The sequence below is a fragment of the Sciurus carolinensis genome, chromosome 7 (assembly GCF_902686445.1).
Source record: "Sciurus carolinensis chromosome 7, mSciCar1.2, whole genome shotgun sequence".
NCBI lineage: Eukaryota > Metazoa > Chordata > Mammalia > Rodentia > Sciuridae > Sciurus > Sciurus carolinensis.
Window position 1 is genome coordinate 134229429 of NC_062219.1, and position 18694 is coordinate 134248122.

Consider the following 18694-nt stretch of genomic DNA (forward strand, 5'->3'; position numbering starts at 1 on the left):
GCAAAGCATCAAACAACACTGAAAAATACAATCACCATTAGTATGTTCATGATTCTTAAATAAGAAAAAAGGAAATAACAAGTGTTGATGAGGATATGCAGATAAATTGGAATCTCATATATTGCTGGTAGGAATATTATATGGATGGGAGTTCTTCAAAAGTTAAATAGTGCCTGTAATACCAGCAGCTTGGGAGGCTGAGGCTTAGGATCAAGAGTTCAAAGCCAGTCTCAGCAACAGCAAGGTACTAAGCAACTCAGTGGGACTGTCTCTAAATAAAATACAAATTAAAACTGGGAATGTGACTCAGAGGTTCAGTGACCCACCCCCCAAAAAAATGTTTAATAGAATTACCTTATGACCAACAATTCCATGCCTAAATTTGTATATACACAAAATAGTGTAAAATAATGTTATGGTTTAGATCTGAGGTATTCCCCAAAAGCTCACATGTGAGACAATGCAGGAAGTTTCAGAGGAGAAATAATTGGGTTGGAAGAGTCATAACCCAATCAGTGAATTAATCCTGGTAGGATTAATTGAAGTGACTGGAGGAGGTGGGAATTGGGCATGGCTATGGGGTATATATTTTGTATCTGGAGAGTGGAGCCTCTCTCTTCTTCCTGATCAACTTGATGTAAGCTGCTTCCCTCCACCACCCTCTTTCCGCCATGATGTTCAATGTTACCTTGACACTGGAGGAATGGAGCCCTCCTTCTATGGACTAAGAACCCTGGAACCATGAACCCCCAAATAAACTTTTCCTCCTAAAGTTGTTCTGGTCAGATCTTTGAGTCACAGCAACAAAATAGCTGACTAAAACAAATAGGTATTCAAGCAAATTTGCATACATGCACTTTCATAGTAGGGAGGGGGGCAAAAATGGAGGAAGGAGGTACTGTGTAGAGGGAAAAGAGGGGTGGGAGGGGTTGGGGGGGAGGAAAAAAATAACAGAATGAATCAAAATATTACCCTAGGTAAATGTATGATTATACAAATGGTATGCCTCTACTTCATGTACAGAGAAACAAGAGAAACAAGATGTATCCCATTTGTTTACAATAAAAATAAATTTAAAAAAAATAACCACAAGGGGGTAAAAATCCAAACTCCCATCGCTTGATGAGTGAATAAAACAATAGTGTCACATTCAGGTAATTGAATAATATTCAGTCATTAAAAGGAATAAAATATAGATACATGCTATGAATCAACCTAGAACACATCACACTAAGTGAAGAAGACAACACAAAAAAATATATATGATTCAATTTATAAGAAATATGCAGAACAGGTGAATCTATGGACACAAAGCAGATTCATGGTTTCCAGTGGCTGGATGGAGGGAGGAATGAGTATTCACTGATTAGTGGATATGGGATTTTCTTTGAGGCAGGGAAAACTTTGGGGGACACAGTAAAACTCGTGATTGCACAACATCTTTGCACAATGTATTAGATGGCACTGGCCTCTGTAAATGTGAATGTCTTTGGGATAAAAACATCTAAAAGGAACAATAAAGTTAGTGATATTCAGCCTCTAAAAAGTGCTACAGAGGTCTTATATGATCAAATTATTTATTATTGCACTATAAGTAGCATGAACACATGCAGGATATAATCACAACCCCTGGAGACTTTAGTCAGAGGACTAAGAATACAGGCATTTCATAAATAAACACTGCAACTCCCATGGGTGGTTACTGTGAAAGCTCAAAGATATATGATATTTATGAAGACTAAGAAAATGTCTTGAAGAAAATGACATCTGAACTGAACTTTAAGGGCTGAAGGGTATTTAACTGTTGGGGTTGGAGGTGATGCTACACAAGGCATCATGCTGAGAGTGAATCACATGGTCAGTTCAAAGCTATTCAACCATCCAGTCAGGTTGACATAAATACTATGTAAATTGGGAACACACATAAAAGAGCAGGTGTCCAAGGAACATTGTGTCCCGAGTCTCAGTGCAGTGCTTAGCATATACCTGGTGAGTGCTAAATACCAAAGAAGGATAAAACTAAAATGTGTGTTAAAGTTTTTTTTAACTAGAATAAAAGTAACAGTATATAGCGGCTTTTATTATTGTTGAGGCATCAGTTTAAGGCACATGTGTGACAAAATTTGAGGTACCAGGGAAGCACAGTGTAAGTAGCATGAATTGCATGTGGAATGAGTGGGAAATATGTTGGGAGCCATCTTGGGAAACTTTGCAAGCTATCCTGTGGCATCTGTACTGCCTGCATCCTAAATACAAAAGGGAATCAGGACAGCCTATTTTCCATGATCCTGGCTCAGTAGCAGTTGTTCAGAAGGTTTAGGACCCTACCCTCATCTTTGCACTTGGTGTTCACCTATAGGCCCATGCTCATGGAAATACAGAGGAAATCTGGGGACACTGAAAGAGGGAAACTCTCCATGTACAGGAAGTACACCTTTAGGGAGATGAGAACCTGCCACAGAACAGAATTGTGTTGGTTTTGTTATGCCTGATGAAGAAAAGGAAGGGGTGGTCAGCACAGAACCTTGGTGAAGATTCTGAGCAATAGTCCACAATTGCTACGGCTGAGGCCGCCACAGCCTCAGTGCCTTCTTCATTCACCTCCAAGACGCTCTTGTGCACAACCTTGGACACACACAGGTCTGTCTCAGTTGACATTGCAGACAGGTCAGCCTGGCCCTGTCGAAAGGCATCAACTATTCCCAAACGCTGAAGCACAGACTCCATGTCATAATTCTCCTGCAGTTTAAACCTTGGAAGGAAAACTTCAACTTCAATAGTCTGCATGAAGGTTGGCTTGGTCCAGGCCATGAATTTCTCAAAAGTAAGGTTATTTTCCACCTGAAAGACCAGAATCACAAGTTCACATTCAGACTTCAGTGCCATCTGTGAGCACACAGACATTTTCATGAACAATTCATGTTGACTGTCCACACGGCATGGGCAGCTCCTTCATATGCCAGGAAGCTTTGGGGGCTCTGACTTGTCCATCACCCCTCGAGATATCCCATATGTGACTTCCCTGCAGGAGGACTATGGATGTCCTCTCCTTGTCCATCCACTATGGAGACATGTTTTATTCTGACAAGTGTCCATGCCCAGTAGATGGGGCTTTTCTAGTGGTATTTGTTGTTTTGAATGAAGCTTCATTTTGAAGACCACAAACCATTGCTGGTAAGAAAAAAAAGGCTAGAAAAAAAAGGGGTCCCAGTGTGAGCCACTGCAGGAGAGGGCATCTGGGTAAGGTGGGATTTGGCACTGTGTGTAGAAACTGGTCATCACAGATAGAGAGTTGGACAGAGGGAGAGCCCATGGGGACTGCTCTGCTCACAGAGGCCCTTTAGGTCATCACAGTGTACTGCCCACCATTGAGAGGATGGGTGACTCTGTGAATACCACAAAGAAGCAAGGACAGGGATGGACAGACCATTTGGGCTGATGGGTTTGAGATCTGGTGAAAAGGCACAGGGTGTCACTGATTTTCCCACAGAAATTCTGAGTTCAAAGGTCTTCAAGCCCTGTTTTTTGTTTTTTGGTTTTTTTTTTTGGCGGTGCTGGGGATTGAACCCAGGGTCCTGTGCTTGCAAGGCAAGCACTCTACCAACTGAGCTATCTCCCCAGCCCTGAAAGGACAGCAAGCCCTCTGACTCACCAAGCTGAGGTCCACTTCCTCATCTGGGAGCAGAATGATCATGCTCAGCTCCTTACCAGCATAGGGCAGCTCCAACACCTGTGTCTGGGTCTCGCTGATGTAGGCGAAGTTAAACTTGGCTTCCTGACACATCATCTGCACTGACCTTTCCTCCTTCTGACAGGAATGACCAGAGGAGCACAGAATTTAAAACAGTTTGAAAAGGGGCAAGAAAAGTTTCAACTCTGCTGTGGTCCAGCACTGCACAAATTAATAAACAGATATCTAAAACATGCCTTATATAGATGGGGAGAAGTTTCATGCATACAGCTTCCTTATTGCATTAAATTGTATTTTAAGGGATTAGGGAATTTGGCAAACTATTCTAATATTTGTTTTAATTAAAGTTATACCTCACAGTTGACTAAGGCCTTTGTCACTCATTTTTAATGGTAGCTGAATTCAGCAGATGCTGAATCAATATGAGAAGTTATTATTAACAACAATTCAAATGAAAGCTTCTTTTAATTTTTAAAATAATTGATTAAAAGAATGGGGTGTAGTCCAGTCCTTTAGCCTTGTTGCTCAACATGCACAAGCCCTGTGGTTGATCACTAGTACTGCAAAATCATAAGAAGAAAACAAAACAAAACTCTTATTAAAAAAAGGTGTTATCAAATTCCTTCTTTGTATACTGCCTGTGGTTTCACAGATACACACACACACACACACACACACACACACACACATATATATATAGTTTTGCTTTCAATCTAGTCACCTTGTATCTACTGGAAAATCTTTGTTTCCAGAATGAGGTTAAACCAATAAATGTATGAGACTTAATCAGAAATAGATATAATAGGATATAACCATAATAGACAGCAAGTATTAAATAAATATTCCTATGATTTTTTTCTAATAAATTTAAAATTCATTCAGAGAGATGTTAAGTTTGAAATTATTTTTAACCATTTACATCTTATGAAGTTAACATTTTTTATTGAATTTATTTATCAGACTAGCATGATTGTTTTTAAATATTCTCCCTACCTGGTTTATATTAAAAGACATTTCACACGTGCATATTTTGTCAAATGGCTCTTCCCACATTCCTTTAAAGTAGATGGCATTGACAAGAACCAACCTGGCCTGCTCATCAACCGAGTTAGTTGGTAGCAACTCTTGAATTTTACCTTTCAAGAAAAGAAGAGACTCTATCAGTTGCTTTTTATGACCTTTGGTGAATAAGCATGACATGATGTCTTAGCAGATCTAAACGTTCTGATTTTGAATGTGGTGAGTTTGGGTAGTTATGTACAAAAAGTTAAAAATGCCACCTCTGAGTGGTATTCATGATGACAGACACTGAAAAGTCACCAAGTTGAAGACAGTAAAAGATTTCAGAGTCCCTGAAGGAAAGCAGGTTGGGACAAAATAGAAAATTGACACCAGTTGGTGAAGTTACCTGCTATAGGTAAGAGCAGTGTCAAGTCTAAGGCTCTGTGATCAGGACCAATTCTAACACTGACCTGGCCACAATCCAGAGGCAGCCAGAATGAATGGCTCCACACCAGGGGCACAGGAGGAGTTTCTGGAAACTACTGGAAGAGATATTACTATTGCATCCTCCTGGCACCTGGTATCCCTGGAACAGATAATGATTCGGATAGGGGAAAGTACTTCCTCCTTACGTTGGCTTCAAAGGGTACCTTTCCAAGGAACTAAGAGCACCCCTGCTAATTTTCTGCCTCAAGAGGGCACAAGCACTAAAGGTTCCAAGAAGAAATAGGGGAAAGGACTACCTCCATTTTTTTTTTTTTTTTTTTTTTTTTTTTTTGGTCTCATTTGTTAGCAGAAATAGGGATGTTCCTAGTGGTGTGTAAGTGAATGATTCAAACTTCAAACTATCATTGAACTTGGGGATGAAGGTTACAACATGTCACACTCTGAAGTAGAAATGAGTAAGTTTTAACCCTCCAGGGAGGATGTTTTCAGTCTGTGGAATTGATCAGCCGTGAGAGAGGATCTGTAGTTGAGTAATCAAGTCTAGGCTTCTCAAGTCTAATGAGGCTGCTTAAGTGAGAGCTAGGAAAGTGGCAGTAAGAAAAGTCACCTTAACATGGAGAGGTGGCAGGGAGGAAGTCCAAAATGACCCCAGGAAGAGGAGGATCAAGTGCAGGACTTGGAGAAGATCTGGTCAATGATCTTCTCCTAGACATGACAGTCACCTGCCATGTGAATAATACAGGCCAGTAACCGTATGTTCTATGTAAAGTATTAAATAGGACACTTGTATCAGCCAGCCTGGTCCTAGGAGAACAGACACCATTAATCTCTGATTTGGAAAACCTGAGCATTGATCACATCTTCTGTGAGCCCATTAAGGTTCAAGCACACCATGAGGCTCAGCCAGGCAAACTTGCTCTGACCTTCTGCAACAACAGTGACATTAGCACTGAGGAGGAGGGGGACCAGAGGGGAGGGGAGGATGGATGTGGGGTGGAAGGAGACTGGAATGACTCATAATTCTGACCTTTTGTCTCTTTTGAGACCCAAGTGTTTATATGCTTCCTGGACTCCTCTGCAGCTTTGGAAAAGGACAGTAGCTCCAGCTCCGCATGGTAGAACTGAAGACAGGACTCCTTAAATGTCTTTGGAGAGAAAAGGGTTCAGTGAGGCCATGTTGCTAAATAAAATGTCTGTGAGCTTCCAGACACTCTGCATGCTAGCTAGATGCTTTTTTGATTAAAGAGAACACAATATCTCATAAACATGATCAAATCTTAAGCTACTAGTTGACAAAATATCTGAGTTTGTAAGGAGGTATGTCCTACTTCCTGAATAACCAGAGGTGAATGAATGAAATGACATGAAATTTTAGATACGATCTAATCTGAAATAATACAAGGTATGATCATAAAATTGGGGTCTTTATAAAAAGTTTGCCATATGTTTCTCAAGTTCTCTAGGGTTCTGCTCATTAATTTGCCTGTTTTTGTAGTGCTGGGGCTTGAGCCCAGGGCCTTGAGTACTTTAGGCAAATTCCTTGAGCACATGAGGCATATGGTTATCACTAATCTTTCCCAAGTGTGCCATCATGCCTGGTCTCTCGGGTCTTTCTTCCACAGTGGATATCACCAGGTAGTTTAAATAGGACATTTATTGTTCTACTGATTCCACTTACTGACAGGAAATCACAGGTCTTCTCTCCAAAGAGCCTGTTGGCTGTTCTAAGCAAGTACCGTGAGCTAGGCTTGTTCACTTGGGTGAGAAGCATCTGGAAGCCCTTATGGATGTCCTCCTCTGTGTTTAAAGACATGGCCTGTGAAGGAAAGCAATAAAACTCTCTCAGTTTTGATCCTGGTCTCAACAAGAATTTGCAAGCAGTTTTTTTCTCAAATAGTCCATAAAATTATCCTTTGAGAGGAAGTTGTTTCTAATTGAGAAGTGACACTGGTGGGGTGGGTGGAGAGAGGGGCCAGGAAACTGGTGAGTGAAAGACATGGTTCTTGCACCTGCACCGAGCTCTCTGCATAGTTTATAGAGGCATGAGAGAAAAAAGTGAAAGGGGCAAGAGAGGTTCAGAAAAGAGACTGTGGAGTCCTGCATCCCATGGCCAGCATAACTGGGTCAGAGATAGAGGAAAACTTGCCTCTAACATTTATCCAACAACAGCAACAACAAAATGTGCAGTTAAAATACTAAAAATCCAAGAAATAAATTGATCAGAATGCAATCATAATAATTTTTGAAAGGAAATGAAAGTATAAAATGAGCAATATAATTAATAAGTATAAATGACTTCATTTTTTTCCTTTGTACAATTTTACTTATTTACTTATTCGTAGTTTTAAAGATTTATTTCTTGCAGTGCTGGGAATTGAACCCAGGGCCTCCTACATACCAGGAAGTACTCTATCACTGAGCCATATCTGCAGCAAGAATAAATGAGTTCTTAACCAGCACCTTAGAGAGAAAATATAATCTACTTTAATATTTCAAAACAATTGGCATATACTAGCCTAGATGAAATGTTTCAGTTGATTCTGAAATACACAAATTACACAGTTGACAGAGTTTATATTCAAGGACCTCAATATAGTAAACTTAAAGTCAATAACACTACAAATAACAAATCTACAGCATGGAAATTAACCTAGTAGGTTAACTTTTGAAAACAATTTCTAAAGATACAACTCCTCTGAAGGAACAACCAAATAACTAACAAGTTCTAAATAAGTAATTCCTTTTTGAATAAATGACTTTAAATAATTATTTAAATTACTATCCTAAATATATGACAGATGGTTTAGAAAATAACCAAAATGCATATTATATTACCAGACCAAAGATAGTAAAATCGGCATTGTTTTCATATTTCTAAGGAAATAATGAAATAACAAATCTTCCAACTCATGATGTTAGAAAAGGTACCAAAAAATTACTAAGGAATTTAGAGAAAAACATAAAGTAGTCTATGACCAAAACAACTCGTTCTTTCCAAGAAAGCACACATATCCACATGAAATAGACATCAGCTATTATAAGAAAAAATTTAAAAGTACCCACAATGAAAGTTATAAATGAAAAAGAGAGTACACAGGAAAGGTTAAAATAATGAAATCTAGATCATTTTCATCAAAGTGTAATTACCACATGGTGGTCCAGAGATATGAACATGGGGAAAGGCTGGCAAGTGGACACTGAGTTACCATTAGAAACAAGAGGTTCTTGTGGTTGCTGTACATTAGGCCTATATAGAGAATGATGATGTACTATATACTTGAAATTAAAAGAAAGAATGTTCTAGGCTTTCACCTCAAAGAAATTATAAGCATTTGAGGTGATAGATCTGCTTACCCTGATTTGACATTACACTATGTATACGTGATTTAAAACATCACATAGTTACCCCACATTATGAATAATTTTTATGTTTCTATGTATCATTTAAAACATATTTTAATTTTAAAAATTCCCCCCAAATGTGAACATACAAAGAAGAAACAATAAAAGATAAAAATTTTTAAAGGCTTAGGTGATCTTTGGAAATGAATTTTTTCTGATATTCTATAGCTATATTTCTCTTACAATGCACACTCTCTTGTAGAAAAATATAAAAATCAGCTAAATTCAGTTCATAAATTTTATAGATTATTGAGGAGAACATCTGTCAAAAATAGAACAAATGCCACTGAATTGTAGGTTTAAAAATTGTTTAGGTGGTAAATTATGTGGGTGTGTTTTACCACAACTGGAAACTGAAAGCTAAAAGCAATTTGACATGACAATATGATATCACTATTATAGTAACAGCTAATTCTCACTGAGCATTTGCTTTAGATGAATTAGTTCACTGAAGCCTCCCATTCATTGGAGAACATTTATGAAAATAAAGATACTATTGATCATCAAGTGTAAAATGTAAAGCCCAAAAGAGGACATGAAACTAGAAGAAAATAATTAACATTTTCAGATGACTGTCTCTTCAGAGTGAGTCCACAGGGACTTTTTCTTTTCTCTCTACTTTCCTTTTTAAAGATTTTTATAATGGTGGCAAGGATGTAGGGGGAAAGGTATTCTCATACATTGCTGGTGGGACCTCAAATTTGTACAACCACTCTAGAAAGCAGTATGGAGAGTCCTCAGAAAACTTGGAATGGAACCACCATTTGACCCAAGTATCCCATTCCACAGTGTATAAGCAAAGCACTTAAAATCAGCATATTATAGTGATGTGGCCATATCAATGTTTATAGCAGCTCAATTCATAGTAGCTAAGCTGTCAAACCAACCCAGGTGCCCTTCGACACATGAATGGATAAAGAAAATGTGGTATATGTACACAATGGAATATTACTCAGTCATAATATGGCTACTGTCAGTAAATGGATGGATCTGGAGGTTATCATGCAAGGTGAAATAAGTCAATCCCTTAAAAATAAAGGCTGAATGTTCTCTCTGATATGTGGATGCTAACCCACAGTAAGTGGTTGGAGGGAAGAATAGTAGTTCAGTAGAATAGACAAAAAGGAATGAAGGGAAGGGAGAGGGATGGGAATAGGAAAGACAGTAGGAATAAATTGGACATAAATTTTCCATGTTCATATATGAATACACCACCTATGAAACTCCACATCATGTACAACCACAAAAATAGGATCCTAATTAGAACAGGTTATACTCCATGGATGTATAATATGTCAAAATACATTCTACTGTCATGTAGATTTTTATAATGATCTTTTACCCCTTATAACACAAAGGAAAACAAATAATGTTTAAGAATATTTCTACAGCCTTAGAGTTTCCCTCCTGGTTATAAGCAGCAATGTGTCATGAGCATGTGGCTATTATCCAGGTGAACTCTGGAGGCATGTGGATCTCCCATGTCATATCTGGTAAACTCACAGACTGAACTACACACTATATCATCCCTTTCTATAGTCACCCTCCTGTGCAGCTGCCACCAGAACTTCCTGCTCCTATCAAACTGATATGTAATGCCCATTGACCAACCTTTCCCTCAGCTTCTTATTTCTTGACTTTGAACTGGTAATTCACAATTTACACTTTTTTGGAAAGGGTTTCTCAGTGAGCCTAAAACCTAGAAAGAGATTCCAAGACATACCAGACAGAACTTCCCCTCTATGCACAAACCTTCACTCCTTCATCAGAGGTGGGAAATTATTAAAATGAACACTCATTATTCAAAAGGGTCCCCCAGGAAACAGAAAGTCACACTGAAACATCAGTGCCTACTACTCCCATCATAAAGGTGTGAGAGGCGGGTAGAGCTCAACAATGCCAAAAGCTTTTAGGCTTTTTCTCAGGCTCCTGTCTCTTCCCTGCCCCTAAAACCTTCAGAGGTAGAGACTGACTCTTACCATTTCCAGATGTTCACTGAATGCTTGTTCAAATGAGCTATTCCTGCTTCCATGATCTCTACATGTGATTCAGTGCATACTAGATAGAGGAATTACCACTGAGCTGCACACACAGTTCTGAGTATCATTTTCTAAATAAATTGGGAGGCAAATTTTTGTGAGTATTATTCAGATGAGTAATTGGGGAACCCATCCATGCCTGACACACAAAATAAAAATCTCACTGGAGGAGACTCCTTGCCTCCTCCCTTCCTTCCTCCTTCACCCTCCTCCCTGAAATGGTCCACACACACCTCCTTCCTTAACAGTTATGGAAAAACTCAAGGAGGGGACAGGAGACAAGACTTATAGACCAGTCCCTCCTCCTGGGTGACAGGAAAGCTTACCTGAGCCATCTGGACCTTGGTATTCCCCTTTGCCCCCAGGAGGACCATGGCCAGGGCAGAGGAGATGCTCAGGGGAGAAAAAAACACATTTTGTGAAGGTTTGTCTTGACATAGCATCTTCAAAACCTGGCAGGCGAAGGTGCCATTTGCTTCAGAAAGAGAATCCATGATGCAGGGTCTGGGGGCCAAGAAGAAAGAAAACAGTGAAATGGGCTGAGAACACTGTGTTGTCTCTGCTTTGCTTTCATTTTTCTTGAGAACTCGGAACCTTATTAGTGCCAGCAACAGCCAGGGGAGTAGATAGTGCGTGTGAGGGAGGGACTGGTGCCTGTAGGACAGCACACGGGCAGGGCAAGGAAGAGCAGAAAAGCACGCAGAGAAGAACAGAAGGTGGCAGGTCAGAGCAAGAGCAGGGAGGTGGTAGGTGAAGCCAGAGGAGGTGCAATGTAAACACCAGTGGGCACCTCTGGACAATGAGACCCCCTCATCAGTGGCTGACCTTAGACCCTGGGAAACCTCCCTGACTCCTTCCATTTCTCCCAGGTCCCCCTAAACCTATTGTCCAAGCCTGCCTTCAGCCCCCTCCCAAATCTTCCTACCCCTCTCCATACTCCATTCCCTGTGACCTGTGCCTATTCCAACCACTTGGCTCCTCTCCAGAGCCTCTGACCTCCCTGTCCCTGTGTCCCCATTACAATCAGTCCCTGCTCAGTAAAATGCAATCAAGGGGGCTGGGGAGCCTCAGAACGTGGGCTCCCCCCATCAGCACTCCAGATGGACAGACACACAGCATCTTGAGAGAGAAGTGCTCTCTTGATCTTATGACCCCTCTCTGAAAACCCCCATGGCCCTGGGGAAAAGCTCAAAACTGCCTTTCGTAAATGGCTTCCCATCTGCCTGGCCCCATCCCCTGCTGTAGCCTCCCCCTCTCACAGCCTCCACCTCTACCCACCCTAATATCTCCCATCACCTCTGAGCCTTTCAAACATTGTTATCCAAATTAATATGCTCCCTACTCCATCCCTATCACCAGCCTCAAATCACTCACTTCCCTCCTCAGTCACCACCAGGAGGCCTCTGATGTCCTACTCTGGATCCCCCTCCTCCCCTGACCCTTACTCATTACTCCTTGTAATTCCCTGCCTCATCTATTATTGGACCCACTAGACTGACTGCTCTCTGCAGGAAAGGTGCCTGGCATCCTGATTCTAAGCACCTTGGCGCATTCTCAGGAAAAAGCAAGAATCCATCAATTAGGGGCAAATTAGAGGAAAATCTCAAATGAATTAAGGTGCTCTGATTTTGAACTGGAGACAGGAAGATGTAAGGCAGAAGTCACGTTGTGACTCCCTGAGAAGACAGGAGAGGTGAGCAAATAGGGTCAGTAAATGGGAGTGGTGTTGGAGCATGAACACTCTCCAGGGTGAGGGTCAGGGCCAACAGGAGGTAGGGAAGTGGCAAGCAAGAGGCCAGCAGAGCTACCAGGCTGCATAGCATCTTCGTCTTGTGGGAATCAAGCTTCCCTTCTCTGGGACCATCCCCAAGGGAGATCCAGCTGCGCCACTGACAGCTGTGATCACCCAAGAAGCTATTTCTGTAAACACAGAATGGCACCGCCTTCTGGGGTTCTCTTGTTTATTTAACCCACTCTCTCATCCTTGCATCCCACCTCCCATTGGCGGTCATAGAGTTCCAAAACTTTCCTCTCCTGCTCCCCTGCCACACCCGGCCCTGTGGAGAGATGCCCTCACCTGCCAACCTCCGCACCGCCGCTGCCTCAGGTCTCAGTGCTGCTAGCCTGGCACAGACTTCCAAAGACAGGACCAGGCGCCTGCAGGTGTGCGTCTCTTGGGTTCAGTCTGGGGCTTCAGCTCTAGGAGAGACCGTTTATCAGCCCCTTTTAGCCGCGGGGAATTTCTGTCTTCAGCCCGCAGCATGCTTCCCTAGAGAAGTCGCCCAGGATGACCTGGGTCACAGCCAGCCTAGGATTTGCTCCTTGCCCAGGGAGGGGTCACTAAGGCACGCCCCCTCCCCCCCACCGACTCTGTCACCCACCGGTATCCCCTGGAACAGGAAACCGTATGCCAGGGATGGGGCTGGAGTCGCGTACCTCATGCTCTTTACAGGATTCTGAAACCGAAAGCGCCCTGAGACTGACAACCAAAGGCAGGCTGCAAGGTTCCCCGGGGCATTGACTGGAAAAAACACAATGGGGGCCACGGAAGGGCACAGAACCTACAACTCTGGGCTTTCCTGCTTCCAAAAAGCAAAGGCAGAATGACATGCTGGGGTTTTAGGGAAGGAAAGTCCTGTTAAGTCTGTATTCTGAACCTTACACAAAGGAGGGATTCAGCGAGATGCACTGTGTTTGTTCCCCTTACAGGCTGGTGTTGGGAATGTAAATTAGTTCCATCACAATGGACAGGGTGGGGAGGTTCCTCAGAAACTAAAAGTAGTACTACTGTATGATCCAGTTATACCCCTCGTCTCTGTGTATAACCAAAGGAGTCAAAGGCAGCATAGTACAAGAGATACCTGCATACCCATGTTTATCTCAGCACCATTCACAAAAGCCAAGTTAGGGCATCAGCCTAGGTGCCTGTTAGCAGTTGAATGGATAAAGAAAATATTATATATGTGTATATATATTCACATATAGGCATATATGTATGTCCGAGTTTATTCAGTCATAAAGAACAAAACAAGCTAATTGCAGGAAAATGGATGAAGCTGGTGATCATCATTTTAAGCAAAATAAATAAATCTCAGAAAAACAAATATCACTTGTTTTCTCTCATATATGAAATCCAGGGGTTAATAAAAAATGGCATCAAAATAGAAGAGAGACTAATAGGGAAGGGGAGTAGGACCAGGGAAAGGGCATGGGGGGACAAGAGAGTGTAAGAGGTAGGGTGGATCTAATCAAAGTGCTTCATGTGCTTGTAGGACATTGCCACAGTGAAACCCATTGTTCTGTATAATTACTATGCACTCATAATTATTTTTTAAAATGTTGTTAAAAACTGTTTGTTCCAGCCCCTCCCCCACCAATGAGTACTAGTCCAGGACCCTCCCAGACAACACAGGTGTCCTAAATCTTAGCAGCTAGGCTCTTTTCCCACCTCTGGTGCTCAGCCCGTGCTACTGGTGTATAAGAAGTCCTACTCTCCTTTGGCAATGTGACAGAAACAGAAACTGAGTCAAATGGCTCAGGACCTGCCTTGTGTCCGTCAGGGGTGCGGAGGCAGGGACCACTTCAAGCAAGTTGATTCAGTAGTTCATGTCATCCAAGAGCCACACTCTTCCCTGCCCCTTTGTACCAGCTTCATCCTGAGGCTGGAAGCAAGTGTAAGTATTTCAGGTTGACATGTTGTTGTCCCCAGGAACAGAACAGAACAAATGACTTCTCCTCTGAAGCAGGGAGCCTTTCCCAGAAGCTTGTCCATGAGCAGATTGCCCCTCCTGTTTCAAGTTAATGAAAATTAGGGTTTTCTCCTGAGGGCCTGATTAGGGTGAGGCAAGACAGATGTTTACCTCAAAACATTTAAGAGGTACACTTAGGTGCTGTATTAGCCAGGGTTCTCTAGAGGAACAGAATCAACAGGAAGTATGATTATAAAAAGGATTTATTTGATTGGCTTACACAATGGCCATCTGCAGCCGGAGAGCTGGAAGAAATAGCAGCTGCACAGTCTAAAATGCAGAAGCCCTGGAACAAGAAAGCTCAACAGTGCTACCCTAGTCTGAGACCAAGGCTTCTGGAAACCACCTAGAGAATCAGTGGCCGAGCTCACTCTTAGAATAATGAAGAAGTAAGAGTCTGATATCCTGAGACAATCAAAGCAGTGATCAAGAATCCATTCAAGAAGAGCAGAGCTTGCATCTGCATCTGCTTGCTTGTTCTTCCAACTTTTATTCCATCCTATTGGGCAGTGCTGCCCATGCTTAGGGAGGGCCTCACTTCAGTTCACTATCCCACATTCCAATCGTTTCTAGACACATCCTCATGGACACACCCAGAAGCCTCTTAATCATGGGCATCTCTTAATCCAATCAAGTCAACAATTCAAATTAACCCTTACAGGTGCCAACTCTGCATTTGCATGACCCTGAGAGTGAAGTCTTCTTTAAATGTTGCATTCACAACCTTTTGTTTTTTTAATAACACCTTTATTCCTTCGCATATGCCTGTAATCCCAGCAGCTAGGAAAGCAGAGGCAAGAGGATCTAGAGTTCAAAGCCAGACTCAGCAACTCAGTGAGACCCTTTCTCAATAAAAAATAAAAAGGGCTAGGGATGTGACTCAGTGATTAAGGTCTCCTGGCTTCAATCCCTGGTACCTCAAAATAAATACATAAGCAAATAAATAAACAAATGAAAATAACACCATCGCAAAGATAAATACCATACCATACTATTTATAAGAGAAATAATATTCTGAGATGCCTAAATTAAGCCACTGGCAGCATGGAGGGAAAGAAAAGGTCAGAGTTGAACTGATAGTTTCAAGCTAAACCAACAAAGAAAAAAATAACTGCTGCATATTTTTCCCCATATTTTCAAGATTATCTGTCAAGAAAAAAATTGCATTCTGCTTATAGACTCAATCAAACAAGAAGACAAAAAAACTTGTCTATATAGACAAAATAAACCTACCCCAGGTCTTTTCTTCCCTCATGGTCCAACCTGTGTCCCCAAGATTAATAATGGTCTGATGTTTGAAGCATTCAGGTGCCTCTGCACCAGTTAAACTAAGTGCCATGTCTTAGTTCGTTTTCTGTTGCTAATAACACAATGCCACAGATTGGGTTCATTATTTTTAAAAAAGAGGTTTATTTTGGCCATAGTTCTGGTTCAGGGTCAGGGTTCTTATCTGGTCATGGCCTACTTGATGGCAGAGTCCCATGCAATGCAAATTATTACAGGTCCAGAAACAAGGAGGCAGAGAGGAATGCTTTCACCTGGACATACACCAGGGCAAGCTCTGGCACCACGTGGGGACTGTGTATGTGTCCATGACTAAGTGATCATGAGGGTATGCTGGGTAAGAAGATGGTGCTCCAGAAGTTATCAGGTGCTCCATAAAGTCTTCAGGAGAGAGAGGATGGCAGCAGATGGTAATGTCTGATAACATGATCTGCAAGGAATTGGGATTTTTGGAGGCATTATTACTTAAGAATGGAAGAGGATACAGATTATAGAATCAGGTTTAAAGGTTTGTGTTTCATCAATGATCATGTTGGATTCAGGGTACTGTAAAAAGCTCACCAGGTGACTTTGAGATAGATGAACAAGTCATTGATGAACCAACTAATGGGACTGGTAAAATAACTGAGCTGAATAATTTTGCCAAAAAGCCAAAACTAGATTTTCAAACTTTGTTCTTCAAAGATGGAAGTTACCAAGAACTTAATACTTTGGCTACGTACTCTGATGGTGACCAAAATCATCGGTCTCATTCAGAAAAAGAAGATACCATCAGTGACAGTACTTCCAAGTTTGAAGAAGAAAAAGCTGACGTATTAAACTTCTTTTTACATGAAAAAAAAAAAAAAAAAGAATTACTGAATCAGTTTGCCTGTGATATAAAAGAGAAGTGGAATTCAAAAACTGAGCTAATTGGGCCATCTCCAGAATTCTCACTAGGCAGAATCCGTGACAAAAACCAAACGGGTTATTTTAAACAGTGCTATTAGGCAGAAATTTCCTTTCTTAGTAACTGTAGGAAAACACAGGGAAATTGTTATAAAACCAAATCTTGAGTATAAAGAACTTTCCCATTTGGTATCTAAAGAAGAAGTACTTGTCTTTTAAAAATATTTGGATGCAAAGAAAGAAAATTCCAAATTTACCTTATAAACCTGATACAAAAGAAGACCACAGAAAAGCTGTCCACCATTTTGTCAACAAGAAGTTTGGAAACCTTGTGGAAACTAAATGTTTTCCTGAAGAGAATTACAGTGATGGTGATCCAAATATAGTGAGAACAGTAAGATTTTGGGAAAAAACACAGCACAGGAAAAGGTCTCTTCTTGAATGCCAGGAAAGGAAAGTTATATATATGGTTTTTACACTATGAAAGGAAAATCTTGAGATGTTCGAAGCACTGGTTTTTTTAACTATCAAACTTGGTGTGATTTCTTCGGATTTTAGTTATGTAGGCCTTAAAGACAAGAAAGTCATCACCCATCAAGCGATGATTGTTAGAAAAGTGACTCCAGAGAGATTGAAAAATATTGAAAAAGAAATTGAAAAGAATGAGTGTGTTTAATATTCAATCTGCAGGCAGTTTTCTTAGACTTGAACAACTCAAAGGGAATCACTTTGATATTGCCATCAGAAATTTACAAAATCAAATAAATGATTCTGCAAATCTTAGAGAGAGAATTTTGGAGACCACAGAAAATGTTAAGAATAAAGGTCTTGTGAATTACTATGGACCGCAGAGATTTGGGAAGTTCATACAGACCAAATTGGATTGGCTTTGCTGAAGAATGAAATGGTGAAGGCCGTAAAATTATTTCTTACTCCAGAAGACCTGAATGATCCTGTAAATACAGGAATATTTTAAGAAATATTTTCTTAAAAGTGAGGATGCTAAAGGCACACTTTCCTTGATGCCTAGATTTGAAGAGAGTATTGGAGTCATTACGTCCCTTAGGCCTGACAGAGGAGGGTTGTATCCAGGCAAGGTTCTCTTTTCCCCATTCCATGCACATATTCTATGTTCATGCACATAGCACCAAAATTTGGAATGAGGCAGTGTCTTACCGACTATGGATCAAAAGTAGTGGAGGGTGATTTGGTCTGTTTGGATAAAGATGTTGATGAGTATTACCAGATTATCATCTGATAATCAAAGAAGAATCAGCTAAAACATATGCAATAAACCAGTTGGTTCTTCCAGTACTTGGATATAATATTCAGTATCCAAAGAACCAATGAGGGCAGTGGTACCAGAAATACTTAGCAAAAATAGACTACAAACACATAGGTTTAAAGTTCCTAATCTGAAATCGAACATACTAGGATGCCAAAGACAGATTTTGAAACATGCCCATCATCTCTCATACCAACTAATGGGAGATGATGATGTCAAAATGGAAGGTTCCCACATTGATGAATCAACTTTATCTCTTTTGATCTCTTTTGATCTTGACACTTCATGTTATGCCACAGTTTGAGGGAAAAAATGAAGCATGACATTTAAAACTGATATCCTTGATATATATATATGTGTGTGTGTGTGTGTGTGCGCGTGTGTCACTCTGAAGGAAAGGGAGCTAATATTTCTTGAGTATCTACCATGTTCTAGGAGCTCCATGATTGTCATCTCCTTTAAATTTCACAACATCCTGAGAAGTTGGAATCGGATGCTTTAAAGTTCCAGGGGACATATAGCAAGTAAGTGTAGAGGTTTGAATTAAAGATCTATGTGAAAGCCTATGTTTTTCTATTTTATCATGCTTCAGTGAATTTATTCTATGTCATAAAAGTTCCAATTTTTTAAACTATTAGGAATGTATACCACTGCAAGCTAACACTTAAGAAAAATATTGTGAAATAGTATTCATATCCTCTAACTTCTTGCTTAGAAAGTAGGTAAAACTAGGTTGCAAAAAGAAATCATTTTTGGTTGGAGAGAAACAAAAGAAGCATTTTGCTAATTAATAATATCATCATTTCCTCTTTTTGAAATTACTGCTCATAACTACATATGAGGAAAATATTATCCTTCTTTATAATATCTAATCCAGGTTAGTTATTACCCTTTTATGAGATAATCT

The 18694-nt window shown here is 40.6% G+C and overlaps 1 protein-coding gene and 1 pseudogene across 3 annotated transcripts; one reads left to right on the forward strand and one right to left on the reverse strand.

The window, feature by feature from the left end:
- Positions 1-1117: 1117 nt before the first annotated feature.
- On the reverse strand, positions 1118-13069 carry LOC124989630 (serpin B9-like). Of its 3 annotated transcripts, none has more exons than XM_047559529.1 (8): positions 12963-13069; positions 12659-12780; positions 10908-11085; positions 6819-6956; positions 6168-6285; positions 4685-4827; positions 3653-3808; positions 1120-2841 (listed from the first exon to the last, which is right to left on the reverse strand). In XM_047559529.1, exons 3-8 carry the CDS (start codon positions 11073-11075, stop codon positions 2437-2439), a joined length of 1128 nt encoding a protein of 375 aa, XP_047415485.1. In that variant the 5' UTR covers positions 11076-11085; positions 12659-12780; positions 12963-13069; the 3' UTR covers positions 1120-2436. The 3 variants fall into 3 exon arrangements, with proteins under 3 accessions (XP_047415487.1, XP_047415485.1, XP_047415486.1); XM_047559530.1 differs by having other exon boundaries at positions 13018-13038; XM_047559531.1 differs by lacking the exons at positions 10908-11085; positions 12659-12780; positions 12963-13069 and adding an exon at positions 7539-7808 and having other exon boundaries at positions 1118-2841.
- A 3016-nt stretch (positions 13070-16085) lies between these two features.
- On the forward strand, positions 16086-18091 carry LOC124989439 (pseudouridylate synthase 7 homolog-like protein; annotated as a pseudogene).
- The last annotated feature ends 603 nt before the right edge of the window (positions 18092-18694 follow it).